This window comes from Eupeodes corollae, chromosome 3, assembly GCF_945859685.1.
Source record: "Eupeodes corollae chromosome 3, idEupCoro1.1, whole genome shotgun sequence".
NCBI classification, from domain to species: domain Eukaryota; kingdom Metazoa; phylum Arthropoda; class Insecta; order Diptera; family Syrphidae; genus Eupeodes; species Eupeodes corollae.
Genome location: NC_079149.1, coordinates 31,080,423 through 31,107,615, shown reverse-complemented (window position 1 = coordinate 31,107,615; position 27,193 = coordinate 31,080,423). Strand labels below are relative to the sequence as shown.

Here is a 27,193-nt window from a genome sequence, read left to right as displayed (position 1 = left end):
AGCCTAAATTTCAAGTTTTTCAAAAGATATTTGAATCCATATTCAATTTTTACCAATTTTGAGTGATGTTGTTTTTAGATGACATCTGTCAAATCTTTTGTTTATTATTTAGTTGCTTCTGCCAAATCATCATGGAGATTTACACGATTGAACAGCACGTTCAAATAATAAAACTCTATTATCAAAATGAATTTTCGTCAACGCAAATTTTGCGCCCATTGCCCCCATTTTACGGCAGACGTGGTGGCCCTTTACAGTTGAAACGCATGATCGGGCGAGAACATCACCGCGGTCCGTGTAAGTGTACAGCAAAATCCGAAGCAGTCTATTCCCCGCAGCGCACAAGAACTCAGCCTTTCGCAGTCTTCAACTTGCCGGGTTTTGATTCGGGACTTGGGCCTACACCCGTAAAAGACCATAGAAAACTCCATTTGTTCACTGATTGGGCTTCGAATCGTTTGGAAGAGGGCCCCAATTTTGGCGAAGGCCGAAAAATAATCTTTAGTGAAGAGGCGCATTTTTGGATGAATGGATGTGTTAAGAAGCAAAATTGCTGTATATGGGACGACACCAACCAACCCATGCGAGGTGCACCAGGTGATAATGCATCCGTACTTTTTCAAAAACTACGTTAGTAAGGCGGTTACCGTAAACAGCGAGCGCTATATAACCATAAACAATATGGACCTCGACGACATGTGGTTCCAACAGAACGCCACAACATCTACACACAATTTCTACCCGCCCTTATTGAAAAACCCTATGAAAGAACTAAAGGCTTTTGGCTTTAAAAATACTTATACTTAACCTATATTGACGATTCAAAAACAAAATGGGGCTATCATGAACATAAAATTTGATCCCATCTGTTTTGAAAATTATTCAAATCGGAGATCAAATTGTCGAGTTTCGAATTTCAAAGTCAATAGTCATGTTTTTTGGCTCGAAGAATGATACTTCTTTCATTTATAGCGCTAAGAACCTTGCACTAAACCAAAGACATCAGAACGCATTCAAATTTGTGCTTATATTTTAAAACGCAATTTACATCTCTTCGAGTTTCAGCGGTTAAAATAATATCACTTAAGGCTTAAGGATGATATGCAAATGGTTTTACTGCCTCAATTCTAGCTGCCCATCTTGTATCGGAAAGTTTGTGAAGGGATAACGACACATTTTTCTTAAGAATTTCTCAACGTTCCGAACTGCTGCTAAACAAGTTGAAACACTTTTGAACAACACCAAAAAATGCGATTGCGACAGTACAACATTCCTCTGATTTTTTTATATGGTTTGTTTAATATACACACTTTAAAGTGATTTGATATTCTTCAAAACTTCAGTATTCAAAACATTAATTAATATTACGGAAACCACAATAGAAAAACGTTTGCGTAAAATATACACCCCCCTCCCATTCCACCGAAACCGAATCAAAAATTTCGTTCCAACCAGAAACTAAAATAGAAGAAAAGAAACTTCATAGAACCAGAAACCGAAATGAATATTTGTGTTTTGTTTTAAGTTTCCGTTACAAATTTTCAAAATAAAAAAAAATTTGAAATTTACGTTAAATTAAATAAGGAAAGCGAATAAATATTACCAAAAATGTAAGCCAATAATTTTCATTTTTCGATTGCGAAAGCATGAATGATTTTAAATTTTCGGGTCCCTCAACATAAGTGAGAATAGGTATGTTGATGATGAATACAGAGTATATTGAAAAAAAAAACACTCTCCTCATTGCTTTCAATTTTACGGGCCTCGGGGGGTTCCTCCCTTTCTACCTCCCTCTCGACGGGGCTGATCACATTAATATGAAACTTACTGATGGGCCAAATATTGAGCAACCAAAAAATCAATATTTAAAAAAAAAGACTGTTATTGTTTTACTCATTATTTTTAATATATATTTATTTTAATCGTTATTTGTTTATGCCTAAGATAACAGTGTTTGAATGTTGGTAATAGTATCATGATAAAGTTAAATTATGTTCACAAATTGAACAATTTTGAAATTGTTTTTGTTAAGTCGTATTTTGGTTTTCTTAATTCCGTACAAATTATGTAACTCACATAAAATTCTTTTTAATTTGTTTCCAAATCTAAACATAAATTTTTGAAATTCGTGTACAATCAGAAATTTTGACTAATTATAAAAAAAAAAAACAAATTTAATATAATTTCACTTTTACAAATAAAAATAACTAAATATACAAAATATAAATGATATATGTGTCAAGATTATTATAATACCCATTTTAAAAATGTCCATTCAGGTAAGGGTATTTGGTTTTAATACCGCGATATCTTAAAATCTATTAATAGAATTGAAAAGAACAACAAGTGAATTGATTTTTTGTTTGTTTGTTGATAATAAGAATAACTAAAACTAATTTCCATCCAAGCATTCATTTACATGAGTTTGTAGGATACACAGAGTCTTGAAGATTTTACCACACAATGGACAATTGAAATTGTTTTCGGGGGAGTAAATCTAAATTGAAAAAGATATGAAATTAAATCAATTTGAATTCGAATTGGATTCAAGAAAGCAAAATTTTATACTCACACTCGACCTGGACGAAGATGCAGATGAAGATGTCATCGTTTGGGTTCTGGTCTTGGGGAAAGCTCCTGTTGCGGCCATAACTTGTTTGGTATGTTCTTCGTATCTAAATTTAATTATTTTTTAAATAAATTATGACGAAAAATATAAACAAAATAAATTGAGCTTACTTTTTCTGAGCTTCTTCAATGAGTCCTTGATTTTTCCTTTGCAACTCACGCAAATCAGCAAGCAACTGATCTTTTTCATTTGCTAGATTCTCTCGGGCTTCTTGCTCGATTTTAAAATCCCGACAATAGATTTCGAGTTGCTGTGTCAAAACATCAAGATCAACACGAAGACTTTTGCGTTCAGCTTCGAATTTCTTAAATATTTCACTCTTATCCTCGTCACTAGCTTTAAGGAATTTTATATCTGCCTCGGATTGCTTTTGCAATTCCTCAGCAGCAACCAAACTTACTTTTAGGCAGTTGATCTCATCAATATAAAGATTTTGCTATGAAAGGGATAAGATTTGTAAAATTAATTAAAAACATAAGTAAAGAAAAAACAACTTACCATATCTTTAAGTTGCAAATTCTCAGCAACAATAGCTGACATCTGTCTTTCAAAATCTTTTACAACACGTTTATGTTCCAACATAGTTACGTATTCTGGAACAGGTGTAGCTCCGGCTGCTTCTTCACTGGATTCATTGGTGGTGTTGGACGACGCCGAGGCCTGTTCCGTTTCATTTTTTGGAATAAATTCAAAAGAAGCCTTTTTTTTAAATCAAAATTTTGCTTTTTTATTTCTTAAAATATTTGGATATCTATTTACCAATTGTTGTTGTTCCAATTTTTGAATTTGTGTACTCATATTTTCAATTTGAGCCGTCTTATCAGAGAGACTTTGAATGAACTCTTCGTGTTCTTTGCGTCTGGCTTCTTCGTTGATATTTATTTGTTCAACTTTCAAATCAAGGTCTTCAAAGGGGAATTTAAATTGAATGAGAAAAATGTTTAACATTTTTTTATTTTACTAAGTCTACTTACCTCGACGAAGTTCTAGATTTTCGTTGCGAAGCTGAAATGAAATCAAAACGAAAGAAAAGGAAATTATGAAATTTGTAAGCTAGTTATAGTTTCATTAACAAATTTATAACACAAAAGCATGAACTTAGGATGATTTAAGGAAGCAAAAAAATGGTCACAATTTAAATAGAAGAAGAAATGCAGAAGATAAGGTCATCATCTTTTTTTAAATAAGAATTTCGCGGTTTATTACCCATTGAAGGTCACGAAAAAAGCTGCATCCGCGGCCCTTCAGGTCAGGTATTTCGAGGAGTCAAGCCCCGCCACCAACAAACGCCGCCGGTTCAACAAAACTACTAAGACGTGATTAAGGAGCACGTTCAGCTGCTGTTTAATAGCCATCATATAGAGAAAACAGTTAAAAAGCATAGATGCATGAGGTCAATCAATGAAGAGCCAGTCCATGCGCCCAGAATTGAAGAGGTAAATAAAACCATCCAAAAGCTTAAGAACAACAAATCCACCTGTACAGATGGCCTACCTGAGGAACTCTTCAAATATGGACGTGGTGTCCTGTAGAGTGCTTGAGAACCAGCTCATTAACTAAATGTGGGAAGAGGAAAGTACTCCTGATGATTAGTTGAATACCTCAATATGATTAATCTACAAAAAGTCGATCTTTTGTTCTGCATAAATTACAGAGGCCTAATGTTGCCTATAAGATCATATCTAACGTACTATGTGAGTGTCTTAAATCTCGCTGTAACACTATAACTGACACGTACCAGTGTAACTCGTAAAGTTATACAACCGTAAATTTGGATATGGTTCGGAACTGTGAATTGTAGCCACAAAAAAGATTGTACAAAAATTGTAACTGTAAATGTCTAGTTTAAGATTTGAGCTCGATGGACTTGGACATCGATATAAACATTTCTCGCTATGATTTCAGTGTTTGAATGGGAAAAGATCATTTTATTTTAGATTCCACTGATCAGCAAGGTAATTCTAAGGTTTTCAAGTCTGAATTCAAAATTAATATATAACATCAGGTTTTTCAGATCCACATAATTCGAAAGAAAATTATATTAGGCTTTTTGATGCTATGTAAATTCCTGAATTAGTTAACATTTTTTTTTTGAAATTCTTGATTACTTTCCAAATCTACGAATATCAACATTCCGTTTGAAAGTGTTCAGTGTCTTATTTACTTTCAAATAATCCTTATTATTTGGATGTCTTCGTTTCGTATAATAATCCAAAAAGAATGCTGAAGCTTTAATACTAAAGCGGTTCTTTACAGAAAAACCAAAGAGAATAAAATTGGTATCCTTATTGCGAATGTGTAGTCATCAAATTTTCAGAATATAAGAGGTGGTTAAATATTAAGGGTTGATGTTGAATGTGAACCACACTTAAACGTCATTTTTTCTACATTTAAATAGAAATTTCTTAATTTCAGATTAATTCAATTTGAACCCGTTAAAGTTATTCAGGATAATTATGAAATGGACGTTCAAATCAAAATGCATATCGTACACTTTATGATTTTTTCATCATCCAAATTTGAGTACAATTGGAAAAATCGTTTACACATTTCAGCAAACCGGCTCTGTAGAAGATGTGAAAACACTACTGCTTGCGAGTACAGCTCGTACTAAAAAAAATGATTGCTAAGACTCGCATTTACACGCTAACAAGATGCAATTGACTCAAGAACTAAAGCTTCTTGGACCTTTTCAGCGTTGTCAATGGTAGAAATAGTGGAAAGAAATGGCAACAGTGGATAATCAATTTTCGAAGAAAATCAACTTCATTGGTGAGGCATATTTTTATTTCAATGGATTCGTCAAAAGGCAGAACTGCGGCATTTTGGGTGAATTATAATCAAAGAGTGATTGTCGAAAAACCAATGCGGCCACAAAGTAAATGGTGTTCGCTATCGTGAAATGGGAGGGAACGAACTTTTTATAATCCAAATCGGAAGATATGGATGCGGTTTCTAGAGGACGGTCCCACTTCCTGATTTTCACCTATAAGACTTCACCACCCTTTATTAAAAATGAAAGCTATTTTGTCGACTAATTTTTATCAATCGTCACGTCTCCATGAAATATAAGGTGGTTAAAAGCAATTCTTCGACTTGGTTAAATGCTTTTATAATAGATTAGATTAAAAAACGAAGCAATGCGTTTATTCGTTGGAAGCGTTATATACTAGCAGTTTTTCATGATACCTTTCGTTTTTCCGAAATTTAGTAGTTCTTTGGATTAAAACGGCTAAGAGACGCTGCTATGCAAATTTATTGAACCACATTAGCAATCTGGGAAAACCCTTTGGAAAAACATGAAATTGGGTAATGGTAAACGAATTTCAGAACCTAATGCTAACATAGACTGCAACCAAATTAATGCCCAGTTTGTGTCTATATCTGTTCCCAAAACACGTTATCCAATTGACTCTCATGGCCCTGCAGATAATGCTTTGAGTAATGAAATTGATGACCCTGAACAAAATTTTAAATTTACTCGTTTCGCAGATGAAGATATCGTCGAGGAAAAGCTGTCCATTAAATCAGGCGCGGTAGGCATACAATCCGAAGTTCTGAGTACCCGAGAGTATGGACATATGCCTAAACCTACGACTTTAAACTGTGATAACCCAGAATATAGGCCTATTGCTATTCTGCTATTTCTATCTAAAGTCTTCGGAAAACAACTTTGAAAACAAATGCAAGGTCACCTAACATACAATAGCCTGCTAGATACAAATCAATCCGGGTTTTGTGCAAAAAGAAGCTGTAAAATGGCGATTTTACTTGTTGTTGATGATATACGCAGAGCGAAGGACATAAATCGTGCTACTGTCGATCACTTTGTGTTGTGCCAAAAACTTAACTTAAACTTCTGCACTCATAGTTATCTAATCGACAACAAAGCGTTGCTGTAGGAAATCAGACATTACGAGTATCATTTCTGACAGCCCCAGCAGGGGTCCCTCAGGGTTCTATTCTTGCACCTCTATTATTTTCACTTACGTTAACGAACTTCCTCGACTGGGTAAATCTTGTAAAGTTCATATGTTTGCTGATGACGTCCAATTATACTTGGACACTCCTGTAGATAGCATAAGAAATGCTATTACTATGTTATCGAGGATCTAGTAGTTATACAACAGTGGGCTCTCAAGCATAACCTCACCCTCAATTCAAGAAAATCTAAGACTTTGTGTGTTTACAAACGCGCCCTTGATAAGTCATGTTTTCGACCGGTTCTGCTAGACGACTCAGTTATTGAATTTGTAACGTCTGCTAAGAATCTAGGTATTATTTTTAACTAGACTTTAACTTGGAATCAACAAGTTAGTACAATTGGCAAGTTTTATGGTGCTTTGCGTCTACTGTGGACATCCCAAAGGTTTGTTCCTCTCAGTAGTAAGGTGTTCCTTGTTACTGTCTATTCTATTACCTATTCTGCTGTCTTAAGTGTGCTTTAGCGTTGAATCAAATACAAGACGAACACTTTATATTATATATTTTACATGTTATACACAACAACTTGGTGGTGCAAAATCTTATCGTCATCCCCTAGTGATGCTCGCTGGATAGCCGAAAGGTGAACTAACGACGAACGTTGGATCCAGACCTTCTCAAGAAGCTAAAGACCAGATATCGCTCTGAAGAACCAGCTTTAACGATATCAGTCATGCGGAGGCCTCACAAGTCGGCTATGAAAGGACATTTTAAAGTGTGATGAAAACACAAGTAATAGTCTCGGATGAACGGATTGATAATCTTGACACCCCCCCCCCCCCCGCAAACGAAAAACGATTTACGTGTATGTACATGGAATGTGCGTACATTCAACCGACCACGCAAAGCAGAGCAGCTTGCCGATGCCCTCGCCGAAATCAAAGCTGATGTGATAGCCCTCCAGATGCGATGGAATGGGCCAGGCAGTAGGAAGATTGAAGGCTGTGATTTCTACTATGGGAAGTGTCTACTCGATGGGAGGAAGCGGCTATTTGGATGTGGTTTTACCGTCAGAGGGAAACTAAGGTGAAGAGTTTTAAGCGAAAGAGTGACGACAATCCGCATTAAGGCCAAATTCCACCACCTGAGCCTTATCACCGCCCATGCCCCGACGGAAGAAAAGGATGAGCTATGAGCTCCTCGCCAAAACATATGAGCAATGTTCCAAAAACGATGTTAAAATCCTCCTGGGAGATTTTAACGCCAAAATTGGTAAAGAAGGCATCTTGGGTAGGTCAATCGGAAGGCACGACATCACATCTGGAAACGGACTAAGGCTTATCGACTTCCTAACCGAGAAAAACATGGTGTTGAGAAGCACCAGATTCCCCGCCCTGTACTTGGCAGTCCGCCGATGATCGAACATGCAACCAAATCGATCATGTTGCTATTGACGAAAGACACTCTAGCATACTTGGCGTTCGTACGTACAGATCAGCCAACAAAGATTCCGACCACAACCTGGTTGGTGTTAAACTGCGCGTACGAATATCCATGGAAGCTCTTAGGCGAACAACAACCTTGAGGAGAAGATTCAACGCTGGAAGACTGCAGCAGGAGAATACCGCCAATGCCTTTGCCGACCGAGTATCCCTAGAGTTTACGAGAAACCCTACAACGGACGAGATGTGCCCAGAAACCCACTGGCAGCTTTGCAAACAATCCATCAGGAATGCTGCGGAAGAGGTGCTAGGTTTCTCACAGCAAACACCAAGGAACCCCTGGAGAGCACATTTCAACCAGCTGCTTAGTGGTGATGAAGTCAACGATTCCGCCAGCGAGCAGCTACGTCAAATCCATTTGACAAAGAGCCCGGTGATAGCGGTCTGCAGGTGGAGCTTTTTAAGTACGCTGGAGCAGATCTGGTAAGCAGCATGCACCAGTTAGTTACTAAAATTTCGTCGGAAGAAAGCATGCCTGACGAGTGAAACTTAAGTACCATCTGCCCGATCCATAAAAAAGGTAACCGCCTTCTCTGCGCCAACTACAGAGGTATTAGCCTTTTAAACATCTTGTCCAGCGTATTATATGAACGCCTGAAGCCATTTACTGACGAACTAATTGCCCCTTACTAGTGTGGAAAAGACCCAAGAACATAACATCGAAACACACGATCTTTTCATCGATTTTAAAGCAGCCCGTGCCATGTTTAGTTTTGGTATCCCTACCAAACTGATACGACTTATCAGGATGACGCTGGAAAATGCTCGTTGCTGCGTCAAAATTGGAAGAGACTCGACCGAAACCTTCGAAACCACCAGAGGACTTCGACAAGGCGTTGCGCTGTCATGTAGCTGCTTCGATATTGTTTTTGAAAGAGTGGTGCGCAACACCAAAGGCAATACAAGTGGCACCATCTTTCAAAAATCCACACAATATCTTGGATATGCAGATGACAATTACATGGGAAGAACTAAACGAGCAGTGACGGGTGCTTTTTCTAACGTCGAGTCTGAGGCGAAGAAAATGGGTCTTGACATTAACGAGGACAAAACGAAGTATTTACTGTCGTCAAATAGAGGAAATTCACACCGTAGACTTGGTCAAAATGTGAGAATTGACAGGTACAACTTCGAGGTGGTAAACGAATTTGTTTATCTGGGCACTGCTGTTAATTCTGCAAATGACATCAGCGCAGAGATCAAAAGCAGAATTACCCTTGCTAATTGCTGTTTCTTTGGCCTAAGTAAGCAGTTGAGGAACAAGGCCCTATTGCGAAGTACCAAAGAGACACTGTACAAAACTTAAATCATCCCCGTCTTTTTGTATGGTGCAGAAGTATGGACCCTCTCAAAGGCGGATGAAGGATCTCTTGGTATCTTCGAGAGGAAGGTTCTGCGTACGATCTATGGTCCAGTTTGTGTCGACAGGCAAAGTAACATCTGGCGGAGGAGATTTAATCAAGAGTTATCGGAGCTGTATAGCGACTTGCGACTGGTCAAAAAACTGCGAATGAATATCGAAGCTCCAGACCGTAAGGTATGCAACACTAAGCCTGAGGGAACAAAAAGCAGAGGCAGGCCTCATTTTCGGTGGAGTGATCACGTCAACTTGGTATTCGAAACCAGAGGCAGCAAGCTAGAGATAGAGTAAGCTGACGAAAATTATTGCTTGGGGCCCAGGAGCACAATGCGCTGTAGCGCCCACTAAAGTAAAGTAAGTAAGTATGTACAATAACTTTGCCAGGTACAACTTCAATATAAGATATTACGAATGACGGGTCTTAATTTTTATAACCTTATAAAATTTAGAACTCTCATTCAGCTGCACATTATTTTACAGTCTCGTCAACCTGATTATTTCAATTATGGAACTCACTTTCTATTACAATTGGAAGAATAATTAACACAAACGCATTCAAATATCGTCTTTTAACGCATCTGACCAATGACGTTTAGGGTTATAATTAATAAAAAAATTAAATATTGTAAACTTTTCTGCAGTATCCGTAACAGTTTCTGATTATAAGGGAATTCGAGATAGCGCTGAATGTTTTCGTTTGGACATCTCAATGGAACAACTTCATGACAAATTCTGAGCTGAATGTTCTTGTCTTTCATTTGTATTTATTCGGAAGCAATAAATACCTACTTCTTATTTATGAGTCAAAATAATAATGCATATATAAAATTAACTCACTTACCTTGGCTATTTCAACTTTACGCTCATCTTCCATGGCCTTGACATCGGCCTTCCACTTTTGTGTCTGATCATATAACTGTTTCATGGTGATGTTTGTATTAAGAAGAGTTTCTATAAACAACAACAAATAAAAATTAATATATGCAAGAATTCGAGTGAAAGTAAAAGTCTTACTCTTCAATTCCATATATTCGGACATCATACTCTGTAGCTTCATCACATCTTCGGTGCAGGCGCCCATGGAACAGATACTTGGAAACTGAGAGTAAACACTCGCTTTCAGAATGTCAGAGTTTACTTCACCCAAAATGAAACTAGCCGCCAGCGATGACTCTGAGTTTGGTGGCTTGACAGAAGTCGTCATTGCGGATGTGTCCATTCCATTCGATGTCGGCAGCTTCTTAGCAATGCTTTCGTCCTTGTTTGATGTGACACTCTCCTCGGGAAGAGACTTTGCAACTGATGTAAGTAATTTCGACGGAGTCGATGATACACAATCAGCTATTAGCGCACCATCCACATCACTGGTTCCATTTGTCGTTACCTTAGCTGCGTTGCCATTGTGGACAATGCTGTATTGACTTCCATCGGAAGACGTCGATGCCGTAAACTGACTCTGGGACAGTCCACTGTCATTGAGCTTCACTATACCATTTAGTGGAGTAGTTTCAGCGTCTTTGAGAGCTTCCTTCATTGCCACGGGATCCGATACCATCGGTAGAGAATTGATAGTGTCCATGGATGATGTTGGCGACGTGCCCAAGATAACAAAGGATTCCTCGTCAGACATTGTGTGGGAGTGTAGATATTTTTACGAATAGTTTTTCCAAGAATTCTTGTTGTGGATTCTCAATGAAAAATCGGAAACCGAATCAGGAAAACAACGCAATAATCCGATGTCTAAAGAGAAGAGAGAAAGAAAAACAACAACGCAAGAAGCACTTGTTAAATAATTTACCCAAATGATTCATTTTTTGTTTTAGTAAAATTAGATAAGAATAAACAAACTTTAATCAATAATATCGCTGGGTTGGGGTTTTTTACTTTTTGGTAGTTGATAAACAATTAATAAACAATTTTTATTTGGACAAAATTGCAGCAGCAGCAGCAGGAAGCAGTATAAACTTTAGCAAAGAGAGAATTTTCAATTTCAATTATTAAACAACAAAAAAGAAAGATAAATCAACGACAGATGTTGGAATGGGATCTACTCATGTAGTAGTGGAATTTTATTTTATTTTTCATTTGACAAGTCGGGGTTGACACTTTGGTAATTTATCTTGTTAATTATTTTTCAATTGTTGAAATTTCCAATTTTTTATTCTACACATCAATTCGACACGATTTTCTTTGAAAATTTTTGAATTGTTTGTTCTGTTCGTGCAGCATTTATTGAATTTAATTATTTTGGTTATTTAACAGAATTTGGTTAGTTTTACTGTTTGTTGTGAGTACAAAATGTATTTTCAAGTGGCAACCGAGACGGCCATTGCACTTGAAAAAAGTACAAATAAAGTAAGTGGCAACACCAAACTCTAAAGTCGAAATGACAGCAAACATCTGTAAGAATGGGTAAAGAAAAGAGAGAAAAATAAATGGATAATTGTTGATTAGGGTGAGAACAAAATGCTAAGTAGGTTAAGGGCATACTAACATCAAGGAATGAAACAATCCTATGGAAATGCGTGAGATTTTCAAATAATTATTTTGTATTACTCCTGAAACAAGTAGTGTTTAATACTTTAATATTATTAAATAAATATATGCTGTCTTAGCTTAGTTTGTAAAACTATAAACGTTCGAAGCTTAATTAAAAACTATTTATTTTAAATTGTCTTAATAAGAGTTGAATCTATGACAGTTAAATCCTAAAGTACTATTCACATGAGCACGACCAACGACCAACGAATGAACGAATATTAGTCGATTTTGACGTTTCTTTCACATGAGAGTTTTTAATTCGTCGCGAATGAAGCCACAGCCGAACATCATTCTCCACCGAAACCAAAACAAGAATGATTTTTTAGGTTAAGTACGCGCGATTATTTTATTCGTTGCGAGTGTGGATAATGTGGAACGCGAATAAAGTTTGACAGTTCGTATCAACTATAATTTTTTCGCGACGAATAAATTTGTTTTCTTAAATTTATTAAGATATTATAATGAAAAGTTAAAGTATGTATCATAAATCAAATAGAAACTATATTGCTATCGTTTTGTTAGCAATTTGTGTGGAAATATGTCTTCAAACGTATTTAACTCACATTTTGTAATTCATTCGTCGTTCGTTGGTCGCGCTCATGTGAATACTACTTAAGTTGTTCTAAAAATTACAGTTATTTTCAAAAAATTTATAACATTTTTCTTCAGAATTGTAATAAATTCTAATATGATAAATTTCATAATTGCAGAAAAACGATTGAATGACTCGAGACATAACTTGCAAGAACTAAAGTTAACAAAAAAAGGTATTTTATAAAATGCATTCACAATAGGCTTTTGACACCAAGTCCAAAACTTGGTTTTCGCGAAATCATCGGTTTTGGCCGAAAACTTACATAGAAAACTCAAAATTTTTCATACATTTTTGATAAACCACAATTTTTATATAAAACCTCTCGAAAACTAGTAGCAATTCAAAGTTGAACTAAAAAAACAAACCACAACAGTGAGCTATCGCCCCCAACATCAAGAAGATCCTCAGTGCTTTAGACAAGCCAGGCTAGTCCTAAAAGGAAGAAGCCAAAGAGTCATGGAGAAATTGCAGTCCATCATAACAGTTTCAGTGATCACTCTGGATGAGTGTGATTTTGGTACGAATCTAGAACTAGGAATTGACTTTTTCTGCTCCGGCCATAAGGATTTACACAAAATCGCTCAGAATCTTCTCAACCCCGGCTATAAATTGTATGGTGAATCTGAAGGTACATTTGTCCAAAAGAAGCAACAGTCATACATAAGCTCAGTATTTTGGATTGAATTTGTTGTGAAAGAAGAAGAAAATGTTTTAAATAAAATTAATTTTTATTGTAACAATTTTGTTTGTTGTTGATTCTATGACATATTTTTTAGACAATTAGCTTCTCCTTAGTGAATTGTTCGGACTGGTTGGAACAAAGAAGATAGCTGCACTGTGTAAAACGGTGGGTGGTGGTATACTGGTAGTTTTTTGTATGATAAAGGCTTTATAAAATGAAAAAAAAGTTTAACAAAATCTCCATATTTTGTTCCACTTTCTTTTTATGAATTAAAATCAATTTTAATTGGTTACAATTCATTTTAATTTCACAAATAATTTGAGAAGAACAAAGTTTATTATTCACAAATTTCTTCATCAATACAAAATTTGACAGCAGGTGTTAAACAAATTTAAATGTCAAATGAAAACTTGTAAATTTTCGGTGTGAAATTTTCGGGTTTTCGAAAACTTTTTAACGTTTTTGAGTTTGGTGTGCAAATGCTATAAGATTCAATCGAATGTAAATTGAACAATATAAAATCACCAAGTGAAAAAATGATGAGATGAAAAAGTTTTCAAACATTTTTTTTAAATTTGATTTTAAATCTATAAACAACTGATACTATTTTTTTTAAATTGAATTGAAAAACAACACACAATTAGAATATTATTAGTAGTATTAAGTTCAATGTAAAATTACAAATAATAGATTTTATATAAAAATTAAGAAAAAAAGCCACCAGTCTAGTAGAATATTTGTTAAAGTGAATAGGTGATGAACTTCTGACTTTTTTAAAGTAACACATTAACTTAAGATCGCATGATTTTATTTCGAGATAGGGAAGAAAGACAAATTCAAAAATTAGTGCAACCTAAATAAAATACTAGAACAACAGAAAAAGACGTTTAAAGAATGTGCAATGTGAACACCGTCATTCGTTAAGTTCGACTACAGTTAAGAAGTGGATTTTTAAGTTAATCACGGAAAGTAAATTAGATTTGATTTGTCGAAACGTACAACGTTATATTTTTTCTATACAAAAATTGATGAGAATTATCATCTCGACACAGGCATAAAAGTGTCGAAAGTAAATAATTGACACTAGGAGTCATTTAAGTTGAACTGACAGTTAACAGATCAGAAGCTTTAACAAGTCGAATTGAGGTGTGTATACTTATTCCGTTTTCACTCATTAAAAAAGAAATATATAAAACGTCTGTCAACTTTGTATTTAAAACCTTTTAACACATGAAGTCACGGCAGGTATAATAGGTCCTTTCGCGTACTTTCTGCATTAAAATTCGTAAACAGGGATATTTTAAAGAGTGGGGGTAAAATTCTCTCACAAAAAGACAAAACTACAAAAAATAAGCAAATTTTTCCCACAATTCGACTGTCAAGAAAATATAAATAATGAAAAAACTTGATTAAATTGAATTTGAAAATGGAAAAGAATTTTTAATTTTATAAGTGACAGCAAATAAATTGCATTTATTTAATTTATTTGAAGTTCTATTAAATTTGACACTTTTTACAATTCAGCCCAAAGAAATTTCTTGGCCTAAAATTCGTAGGTTGGGGAAATATTTTACTCTCTCGTGAGCGCTCTCTTGTACGAGAAACTACGAAATTTTTGAGTACTCGAACAGGATTTAGTTAAATTTTGTATTTTTTCATAAAATTAGACTGTTTTAGGAAGGTACGCACCTAATACTCTTAATATATTTTTTTTTTCAACTGATTAAGAAATAAACACATAGTAATAGGTATTCTTTTTTTATAATCGTTTATATATATGTGGTTTGTTAATAAAATCAATCTTTTTCAAGTCACTTTTTACGTTTCTGTTTTTGGAAATACATTGAACGTCAAATCGAAAAACAAATAGATTGTTTTTGACAGTGATTGCTAGGTGCCATGACTCTATGCGTCAAAAGTACTATGATTGATTGACTCAACAAGGGCGGCACCTAGTGTTAACGGCGATATTATTTTCTGGAGTTTTTATTTTACTTGTCATTTATGTAACACATCCAACGCCAGATTGCGACGACCGTAAACAAATTTGCTCTATATTAATGTTATCGGATTTATTATACAAAGACGTCAACACAAAGGAGTATTCAATCTCAATGTGAATTCCTGTTATAGAGATAGTAGCCCAAAAATTTTTAAGTATGTATAAAGGCAAACATGGTCATTTTTGTGAAATCTTTTTTTTTTGCTTATTAACTTTTCTTCATAATTGCAGATGCCTATATGCAAATATAAATCCGGCAAAAGAATAAAGAAACACTTTAGAATACTTTGTCTTTGCGTTCAAGAAATACGTCTTGTATAATAAAACTTAATGTTGTAGACTAAGTTGTCCAAAAACTATAGAAATCGATATACTTTGACATTTTGGTTAACAGGCGGTGTCTATATCTCATTTGTTGTTTTTGTTTAATTATTTATAATGAACTAACGAAATTCAAGCTTTTTGTCCAATTTAATAAACTTCGTCGCGTTCTGATAAATATTTGTCTTCTCAAAAAAGTTAAACTTAAAATTTCGTATTAATCCCCATGACTTAGGTCGGAATCTGAATATGACAATAAATTTTTCAGTTTTCCATAAATTTAGATTTATAGATTTATTTATTATTATATTCCAATTCACAGTAAGAGTACACTTATAAATTTGTGAAAATTTAAAATATTTAAATTACAAAGCTTTACAATATAACAAAAAATAATTAAAAGATAACAAAATAATAAAAAAATAAAAATAAATAAAACATAAAACAAATTAATCATAGTAACATTACGTTATTCCAAGCATACAGTAGGGGTAAATGGGTTTGGGGTGAAAGTTAGCAAGTTCCTTTGGTTAGTAAAATACAGTCTTAACCAATGGCCTATAGCTGAGATAAGGAATTGTTTCTTGGATGTAAGGCAGGTGAAATGTGGTAAAATCAAACAAGCAGATCTGTTGGATGTCGAAAACCGGATTTTACGGCTGCATAGTTTTTAGAATTGAAAATAACAAACACATGGTACGAAACTTCATATAATTAAAAAATGACATGGCGAATAATTTTTTTTCCTAATGTGAAATATGGTCGAATCTCCTCAGATTGAGAGCACTATTGAGTGCTACCTTAAGTTTTCTTTTGCAACCATACACGAGAACTGGAATACCCAAAGTCTTAACGCCCAAGAGGGGAGATTTTAATATCATCAGCATAAGAATGCTTCGATGAATTCAAGATTGTATGTTGCATGTCATTTATGTACATAGAAAATAACAGAGGGCCCAAAATCGATCCTTGTGGAACGCCCCGTAGCACAGGACAAAAATTTGATAAGGCAGTCTCTAAGAAGACAGCCTGTTTTCTATCACTAAGATACGATGAAAACAATTTTATCTATTAGCTATTTTTATCTCACGAACAATTTCTTTTCGTTTATTTTTGTAAGCTTGAAGGTACTCATCTATACGGTAGCACTTCCATCGCTGGTAAGCATGATCTCATAAAAAGAAGTAAAAACAATTTCTGTATGTTAACCTACAAAACTTATATTGGTAAACCACTGTATATTTAGTAAAAGCTTATACAAGAAGTATACTGTAGCGAGTGATAAAATCCCGATCACTTCGTTAGTTAGAATAGGGGTAGGTCTGCATATGCAGCTCGACTGAGTGAAGTTGGTGGTTGAAATCATTCATTCCATATCAACGGTGACGGGCATTCGGTCGAGTTGTGAGATTGTGCAATTATTGGTGTAATAATAATTAACTTGTTCTTTGTTTGCTGATTGGTGTTAATAATTGTGTTAATAATAATCAGAAGTGGGATTCGGATCCAAATTGATGGTTTAGTTGTTTTTTTCTACTGTCTTGAAAAAAAAATAATAATAATAATAAAACGAAAGGAACAATCGAGTGGTGCAAATGCTTATATGTCTAGTCGACAGCAATTGACATAGCGGGATTGTGCGGTAAATTTGTTGTGTCACTCCCCTTCTTTGTCTTTTCTGGTGTATGTGTCTATCCCTTTCGTCATCGGGTGAAGTTGTCGAGTGTCCGTGCTGGACTCCCATACTTGTTTGTGTTCGTTGAGTTGTGTGTTATATCGTCGTCAACTGATTTTATCGTGTGTGAATGCGTATTGCGTACTATCCATATTCCACTCGACTCAATTCTCATGCTCATATTATATAGTGTTAGTTGCATCGCGTCGTCGACTCTCTTTTATTTTTGAATTGAGATTTCATGTACATAATTTTCATTCTTGTTTGCAAGCGTGTGGGTAGTATAATCTTTATATACAAATATATACATTACATGCATATGAAAAATGAGTAAAATTCGCAAGGAACTAGACGAATTAAAAAAAAAAAATGCCGAGCTTGAAAAGGAAATGGCTTCTATCCGTCGAGGTCAGAGTGCGGGTTCGTCGGCGGTGGCTGAATCTACGCTTAGTCATCCATCTTCGTCGTTGCGTCTCGGCGGTGAAGAGGTTAAAGTGATTATTCCTGCTTTCAATCCGTCCCTCGGAAACGGGATGGCAGCAGAAGAGTGGGTAAACATGGTCGACAATATTAGTCACATGTATGACTGGGATGATCGCTCCACTCTTTTTTATGCATCTTTGCGATTAGAAGAGGCAGCATCACAATGGTTGGCAGCTCAGAGGGGACACATCACCAGCTGGACTCAGTTTAAAACCAGTTTGGTGATGGATTTCCCCTCCTCGACCGACGAGTCCGATGCTCTCGTAAGTCTCATGACTCGAAGAAAACGTTTGGATGAAAGTTATGAAAGCTATGTATATACGATGCTTGCTTTGGGCAGGCGGGGTAAGTTTGGTATCAAATCGATATTACGTTTCATAATATCTGGGTTGGGTGATCGAGCGTTAATGGAAAATGTGACCATGGCAAAATGTGCATCCATTAGTGAATTGCTCGAGCTTTTGAAATCATTATCAAAAGTAAGAGCACAAGCTTGTAGTCGGGAGAAATTTGATGGTAGTAGGAGCAAGGGCCAGGAACGAACGGGGTCATTTGAAAACAATTTAAGGCCATTCAGAGATTCTCGAAAATACGGTAGAGAACTTCCAATTACTTGTTATAAATGTAAGAATATTGGTCACTATGCTCGCAATTGCAAGTTGAATTATTCATCTTTTAACCAACCAAAATCAAATGCTAACGATTTCATGCAACAAACGTGCTTTAGCTGCAAACAGCCAGGGCATTTTGCGCGTAACTGCCGTGCAGCAAAACGAAATCCTTTTACACAATTGAATGGACCACCAAACAAAATACGGCGTCTACGGCACAACCAAGACGATGGTGGTTTGACGAAAAACATAAAGGTTGGTAATTTCACTGTCAGAGCATTTTTGGATCTTGGTGCTGATTGTTCGACTTTACGGTCAGAAGACGCTTGCAAGAATAACTGTAGGCAAGAGTCTTGTAATGTGACACTCAACGGATTTGGGGGGGGGACTACAAGCTCCATGGCAAAAACGCATCAGATGGTTACGGTCGGGGATGTGACAATGCCAATCGATATATATATTGTGGACAATAATTCGCAGGACGTACCCATGATTTTGGGAAGAAATTTCCTTGATTCCCCTCGCGTTCGCGTTATTAAAGAATTCGGTTCCCTCGAAGTAAAGAACATTGAACCCCCATTGTGACTTAATTCTATTTCAGTCGCCTCCATCGAAAAAAAACTAACCATTAGTTGTAAAGATTTAGATCTTGATGACAACATTGGAAGTGAGGCAACTGGAAAATTAATCAATCTACTCAATAAATACCGTGACTGTTTCTCTACTTCCTTACGCGAACTCGGTAAAACGAAAGAAATAGAATTAAAAATTAATCTGAAAGACAATACTATTGTTAGGTATAAACCTTATCGAATAGCGTGTAATGAGACGCTCGAACTCAAAAAAATTATAAACGAATTACTCGAAAATGACATTATAGAAGATTCATCGTCGGAATACGCGAGTCCTGCTCTACTTGTAAAGAAAAAGAACAATACTTATCGAATGTGCGTCGATTATAGGCGTTTAAATGATATCACAATGCGCGAAAATTTCCCTACTCCCAATATCGAAGAACAAATAAATCAAATGGCTGAGGGTAAAATTTTTGTTGTTCTCGACATGATGAGTGGTTATTATCAAATACCCGTTAGCAAAGAATCCAAACATTTAACTGCTTTTGTGACTCCTCACGGCCATTATCAATTCAAACGTGTCCCCTTCGGTTTGACCAACGCTCCGGCGACATTTATGCGTCTTTTGTACTTAGTTATGAGACGCGTAGATTCAGAAAATATCCTAGTATATATGGACGATATCGTTTTGTTCGGTAAAGATATCTATGATATTTTTAAAAACTTTGAAAAACTTTTAATAGTATTAAAAGAATTTAATTTGACCCTTAACCTATCGAAATGTAAATTTTTCTTGAAACAAATTACTTTTCTTGGCCATGAAATAAGTGGCGATGGTATTAGACCTGGAGACTTTAAAGTGGAAGCGGTGAAATCATTTCCTGTACCTACCGAGACCAAGCATATAAGACAATTTTTGGGGTTATCTGGATACTTTAGACGATTTGTACCTAATTATGCAGAAATCGCATCTCCGTTAAACAAGTTGCTCAGAAAAGATTCAAAGTTTGAATGGACCGAGTCTCAACAAAAAGCTTTCGACACTTTAAAGTCCAAATTATGTGAATCACCCATTCTTGTGATGTACAATCCAAACCTTGAGCACGAACTTCATACCGATGCATCCTCTCTAGGCCTTGCTGGTGTTCTATTGCAAGTAACTACGACGGGAGAAAAGCCAGCTGTTTCCTACTATAGTCGAGCCACTACAGATTCCGAAAAAAAGTTTCATAGTTATGAATTAGAAGCGTTAGCAGTGGTGGAAAGTCTTGAACGTTTTCGTTATTATTTGTTGGGAAAACGGTTCACCATTTATACTGACTGCAATTCATTAAAAATGACTCAAGATAAGAAGGATATGAGTGCAAGGATAGCCCGCTGGTGGCTTAAAATTCAAGAGTTTGACTTCAACTTACAATATAGAACAGCCAACCAGATGCAGCATGCAGATGCTCTTAGCCGCAACCCAACCGGGAGAGCTGTTGAAATGGAGGAAGCTGGATTAAACATCAATATGGTAGGGATGGATGACTCAGATTGGATTGCCACTTTGCAGTATAAGGATCCAGGACTTAATGAAATCAAACAGACTCTACAAAACAATGACAAGAAGGATGCGAAGACGAAGTCTCTCCAAAAAGAATATTGCTTAAAATCCGGTCGTCTTTTTAAAATTACACCTGATGGTCCACGTTTTGTTTTACCTCATGGTGTTCGCTGGAGAATAATCAAAACGTCACATGATGATATAGGCCACTGTGGGATGGATCGTACCATAGAACACATTCGAAAACGATACTGGTTCCCGAAAATGCGACGCATCGTTGAAAAATATATCTCCAGTTGTGTTCCGTGCCTGTACAACCAACGCTCTAAAGACGAGTCAAGGTACCAAATTCATCCGATCGAGAAACACCCAGTTCCATTTTTCACCATACACATTGATCATCTCGGACCGTATGTTAAAAGTTTAAAGGGTAACTCGTACGTTTTAGGCATAGTTGATTCTTTCAGCAAATTTGTGATCCTTAGAGCTGTGAAAGATACCACGACTAAAGCTGTTGTTCGAGTTTTGGTAGATCTTACACAATTCTTCGGGACACCATCTCGCATAATATCGGACAAAGGAACAGCGTACACGTCAAAGCAATTCAACAGCTACTGTGATGAAAACGGGATTAAACATATAACCACCGCAGTGTGCACTCCCCGGGCAAATGGACAAATCGAGCGGTATTTTCGTACCGTGGGAACAGCGATATCTACAATGACGACAAGACCGGACGGAAGAGATTGGGATTCTCATCTCCCCGCAATACAATGGGGACTAAATTGTCTAAAACATCGAATAACGAACCAAACACCACAAGAGATTTTATTCGCATTTAAACCCAAGAATTCACTTACCAATGAGCTAAGTATAGTTTTACAAGAAGATGATTCAAAGGATGAAGAAGAAAATATTCCATTGGCAACGTTGCGAGATCAAGTCAAACGCCGAGTCGACATCTTGCAGGCGAAACAAGCCGACAAATATAATGAGACACACCGTGAACCTCGAAAATATCAAGTGGGGGATTTGGTATTAACCCGTGCCACGTATGCAGCTACTGGTCAGTCCAGAAAACTTCTACCAAGATTTAGAGGACCCTATGAAGTTAAGTGTATCCTGCCAAATGATCGTTATTTAATAGGCGATTCATCGATGACGCAAGTATCTCAGAAACCGTATGAGTCAGTTCATTCAGCGGATCGTCTGAAGCCATGGTGTTCTTTGAACGATTGTGATTTGGATGGCGTAGATGAGGAGGAAGACCTTGATGAAAATTCTGAGATAAATTAATTCATGAATTGATTTTTATTTTTTTTTTATATTGATTTCGTATTGGTTAGTTAAAAAAAAATGAATCAAATATTACATTTAACTAATATTATTTATTCGCTTTATATAGAATCGTATATTTTAAAAACAAAGAAATATTTTATTTTTTTTTTTCTCTGATTTAATATCATTCATTAAATAATTTGAAAAACAATGTGAATTCAACTCCAAAAGGCATTCTGTTTTATTTAAAAACGAACCGGATATATAGATGATGGTAAGAATAAGTGGTAACAAGTATTGTGGTAAGACAGAAGAGATATATAAACTTCAAGGGGAAATGGCAAGTATAATGGGTTTTTGAGACAGAGTCTGAGTTGAAATGTTGTTGGCTGTGAACATGCCGAGTTGAATTGTTGTTGGCTGTGAACATGCCGAGTTGAATTGTTGTTAGCTGTGAACATGCCGAGTTGAATTGTTGTTGGCTGTGAACATGCCGAGTTGAATTGTTGTTGGCTGTGAACATGCCGAGTTGAAATGTTGTTGGCTGTGAACATGCCGAGTTGAATTGTTGTTGGCTGTGAACATGCCGAGTTGAAATGTTGTTGGCTGTGACCATGCCGACAAAAATGCTAAGGGCTGTGACCATTCCAAATAGAATTGTTATAAATTATGATCATGTCATGTATGTTTATCTTCTTCCAAGACAAAATCACTGAGGACAGTGATGCGTCGGATGGCCGAATTGTTAACCTACAAAACTTATATTGGTAAACCACTGTATATTTAGTAAAAGCTTATACAAGAAGTATACTGTAGCGAGTGATAAAATCCCGATCACTTCGTTAGTTAGAATAGGGGTAGGTCTGCATATGCAGCTCGACTGAGTGAAGTTGGTGGTTGAAATCATTCATTCCATATCAACGGTGACGGGCATTCGGTCGAGTTGTGAGATTGTGCAATTATTGGTGTAATAATAATTAACTTGTTCTTTGTTTGCTGATTGGTGTTAATAATTGTGTTAATATGTATCTGTTAAAAACATCTATATATTCAAACCAGAGTTAAATCAAATAAATTTGAAAGGTTAACTCAGAATTAAAAAGAAGGTTATAATAGACTGAAAAAGGGGCGGCTTTTCATTACTACAGCACGATTTTCTTTCTGATTTTTTTTACAGTTACGTCTCAATAGAACGTGTTTTAATTATTAAGACGAGGAAACACCTTTAAGTCACAAACAAAAGTTTTTCTTTTACGGACTTAACCCTACATTTTGTATTTCGTGTTTTGAGCCTAAAACAAGTTTTATTGAATTGATAGTACGGTGCGCGTACTAAAAGCTAGGTATGTAAATGGGAACATTTTGTCCCCCTGTAACAACCCTTCTTGGGATCACTATAGGAGGATTTGGGGTAGGTGTGAGTTTGGCCGTATGCAATGTACTTTTTGCATTTGAGCACCAAAATCAACGAAATACCCAAGAAAAAAAAGTGTGGCAATACTGACGAGGAAGAAATGTCAAAATACACCATTTCTGCGTGTTATGTATGAGAAAAAGTGAATTTTGAAAATCAATTTAGAATAGAAATAAATGATTCCTCGCTCTAATATTGCTATAATAATTATTTATTTCTACATATCTATCAAACAAAAAAAAGTGTGTTGAAATTCGTGCTGAGTTAATGGAAAGTTGAGCTCTTAAGCCTAGTACATTTTTGTGAACCATCTCGTGAACCCATACAAATTTCAGTTTTTGGTTCACCCGTGAACTTGCTCGTGAAGCTGAGTGGAGAACAAAGTGGAGAGTTTTCGTTCACGGGCAATTCACGTGCAAAATGTACGGGAACTGTTGGTGAAGCTTCACAACGTGTACTCACAAGTGTGTACCAGTGAGCAATGTCAAAAGTTCACTTTCTCCACTGGCGAACGTTCACTTCACGAGGAAGTATGTACTAGGCTTTAGACTCCACCAACATTAAACACTTTGAGAAATCAGTGTGGATTTAAGACTGCGGAAGCAAAAACCGAAAATACGGGGCGACTTTCCATTACCGCAGCACGAATTTCCTTCTGATTTTTTTTACAGTTAGGTAGGGGTCTCAATAGAACATGATTTAAATATTAGGGCGAGGAAACAACTTTAAGTCATTGAAAAAAATATTTTCTTTTTCGGACTTAACCCTACTTTTCTTGTATTGCATTTTTTGAGCCTAAAACAAGTTTTTTTTTAATTGATAGCACGGCGGCGCGCGTACTAACAGCTAGGTATGTAAGGGGGCATGCTGCCCCCTGCAAAACTCCTGCTTGGGATCACTATAGGATTTGGGGTGGGTGCGAATTTGGGTATATGCAAACTACTTTTTGCATTTGAGCACTAAAATCAAAGAAATCCCCACCAAAAATAAAACCAGTATGGCAACACTGAAAAAAAAACATGAAAGAAATGTCAAAATCAACCATTTTTGTGTGTTTTGTATGTAAAAAAGTGAACTTTGAAAATTAATTAAAAATAGAAATAAATGTTTCCTCGCTCTAAAATTGCTGTACTTATTATTTATTAGCACATATCTATCAAATAAAAAAACAGCGAGTCGAAATTCGTGCTGCGGTAATGGAAAGTTGAGCCGGGAAATATAAAAAAAATACCACAACATATTTAACAATTTAATTTAAAATTTTAAAGCCATTTCTAGCAATTTACAAGCCTTAAAAGTTGGTTTACTTAATTTAAAACGATTTTAACATTGGGTAGAGTTAAAACCAGAGAATGGCTACTTTTACTTTAAGCAATTTGCTAAATCCGTATGATATCAATTAATAGGTCCGTTTAAGTGTATTTGCTTTATTTATTTTCACGAACTGTCACTTTTTAGATGCTCGTTTTTTAAAAAATGTAATGAATAATCTACTTAATACAAAGGTATGTTAGACTCAATTATTTAATTGCTAAATATTTAGCAAATTGCAAACTAGAAAATTGTTAAACCCGTAACATTAAAAAAAATAATTAAGGTGGCACAACAGTTCATGAAGAACCAGGGCCTAGTGACTTACAACTCTCAACCATTCCTGTGTGCGAGTAATGTCGTCAGAGATGGAAGGGACCTACAGTTTATATGCCTAATCAGAACGGCTAATTTTAGAAAGCACTTTTCATGGCAAGAATTACTCTTGGAGGATGTGTCAATTCCTCGCAAGAGGTAGTACCTACCCGTCAAAAAAGTTAGGTGGCACAGGCAGGGATTGAACCCAAGACGCCTTGCATGACATGACAGTACAACGCACTGACCATCACGCTACCGGTACTACTTACCCTTAACAATAGGTTGTTTAAAATTTTGCGATAATGCCTTTAAGGCCTTTTTAATTTATAAAAAAATATTTGTCATCCTCTTCACATTGCTTTTCACTTGTTAAACAAATATATAAATACGTTATTGTAGGACCCTCAAGCTTTATTTGAAATTATAGGTACTTATTTCATAATTTATAGTAAGTCCAAAAATTATATCTATTTACGGACCTTTTTTGTAGTTACAATTTATTTTCAAGTGTTTGGATGGCACGTAGGTAATTTAAAATTTACTTCCACACATCACACAATTACGTAAACTTCTTGATAATTTGGAAAAACAACACAATTTAGAATCACATTATCACTTACAATAAACTTTGTCCAAACGAGTCGAGTAGAGAAGATGAGACAATTAAGTATGTTGCCAAAAATTTGAGGAAGAACTGATTTGATTAAGTTGTCTACAAAACACCACAAACATAATTCTCTACCATGTTTACGTTTTCTCGATTACTAGTACTACATCAAATATTCGCAAATATAAAAGACGGGGGTTTCCCTTTTTGTTTAATGAAAAGAATTGCTAAAGGTAAGCGCCTGCGAGGCAGTTGTAGTCATTCAAAACATTACGCATCGCTTCGCTGGGATAGGAATGGGATACGATTTTGTTCTATAAGAAGTTGATTCTTGTCCCTAGTTTTGAATCTTTTGCCATTCAAATGTACGTCGGTATTACAGTTCAAAACAAATTAAAGAGGTAGTTTAAACATTGTCAAATATCCCTTACCATTGAAAATATATAAAACTTTTAAACAAAATCCCTTTATTCGAGTTACTCAAGTTATTAAAATATTTAAAACCAAAATGCCGAAGTTGTTAAAAAAACTCTTGGACATTGGACTTATTCATAATTTAAAAATGAAAGAAATTAACTCTGCCTAAAAGTATACTTTTAAAATTGAGTTGAAATATAGTAAAAAGACTTGTTCATATTACTGATGATTTAAGTCTCTGTAATGAACAGAATAGCTCTTAGCATCGATTTAAGGAAGAATTATGGCATAAAACAAAACTAAATGTTGAAACTTCATAACTTAACGACTTTGTTGGCAAAATTGACAGCACTTTGGTTAATTTGTAGATATTTGAAAGTATATTTTATTTGACAATGCTTTTTTCAATACAGTTTATGGATTTGGGCTAGTTTTATTAGATAATATAATTTTTGCCATAACACAGATTTATTAATACGATTGATATTTCGGATTCGAAAGTTAAACTAAATGAAACGCAGTGTGATATATTTTAATGAAAATATTATTTATTTATTAGGTTTGAAATTTGCCATTAAACGAATAGTATTATTCGAATTGCCGCTTCGTGAAGATTCGCAGCATTGTAATTGGATTCTTCTGTAATTTTTAAATACATAATTTATTGGGTCATAATTTATGGTATGTAAGGTTTAAATACGCCTTGTCTTTCTTTCTGTATCAAAGTTTTAGATTATGCTGAGGTATAAATGAGGTTACATGCCGCTATTGTGCCGAATTGTTTCATCCTTTAGCTTTTGAATTATTGTTGGGTTATCGACGTACACCTTTCGTTTGAAATAACCCTAAAGAAAGAAGTCCAACGTGTCAAGCAAAAAAAGCAATGTTTCGTTAGCTTTGTGACAAGTGGCTACGTCAAGTTTAAACCACACATCGTTCACATCCATATCTTTCAATTCAGGTCATTATATTAAACGCAAGTCCTTACGTATAACGTTTATCAACGACGATCGTGATGGGTTTAATTGTAACGACGTCGAGTTGAGGCTCTTCAGCTAGACTATGGCGAACAACATCAATATTTTCTGTAGTAGCTGTACGAGCATGCACTGGTGTTTTCACATCTCCTAGAGACCTGGTTTGCTAAAATTTTAGAACTTTTTTCGTATTGTACTTACTTTTGGATCCTGAAAAAAGGAGACCCTCTAAACTGCACCAACTATAGAGGAATAAGTGTACTTAACATCGCCTATAAAATCTTCTCTGCCGTAATATGTGAAGGTCTAAAGCCCATCGTAAACAACCTGGTAGGTCCTTATCAGTGTGGTTTTAGACCAGGAAAGTCCACAGTTGATTAAATATTCACATTACGGCAGATCCTGGAAAAAACTCAAGAACACCA

General features: G+C 35.6%; 1 protein-coding gene across 5 annotated transcripts; it reads right to left on the bottom strand.

Annotated features, from left to right (window-relative positions):
- Window positions 1–1,881: 1,881 nt before the first annotated feature.
- Window positions 1,882–25,539, bottom strand: LOC129950179 (NF-kappa-B essential modulator). Of its 5 annotated transcripts, none has more exons than XM_056062024.1 (9): window positions 25,388–25,539; window positions 10,430–11,155; window positions 10,257–10,366; window positions 3,604–3,634; window positions 3,389–3,534; window positions 3,128–3,328; window positions 2,740–3,065; window positions 2,573–2,675; window positions 1,882–2,497 (listed from the first exon to the last, which is right to left on the bottom strand). In XM_056062024.1, exons 2-9 carry the CDS (start codon window positions 11,043–11,045, stop codon window positions 2,393–2,395), a joined length of 1,638 nt encoding a protein of 545 aa, XP_055917999.1. In that variant the 5' UTR covers window positions 11,046–11,155; window positions 25,388–25,539; the 3' UTR covers window positions 1,882–2,392. The 5 variants fall into 5 exon arrangements, with proteins under 5 accessions (XP_055917999.1, XP_055918001.1, XP_055917998.1 ...); XM_056062026.1 differs by lacking the exon at window positions 25,388–25,539 and adding an exon at window positions 25,247–25,381; XM_056062023.1 differs by lacking the exon at window positions 25,388–25,539 and adding an exon at window positions 11,300–11,461.
- Window positions 25,540–27,193: the final 1,654 nt, after the last annotated feature.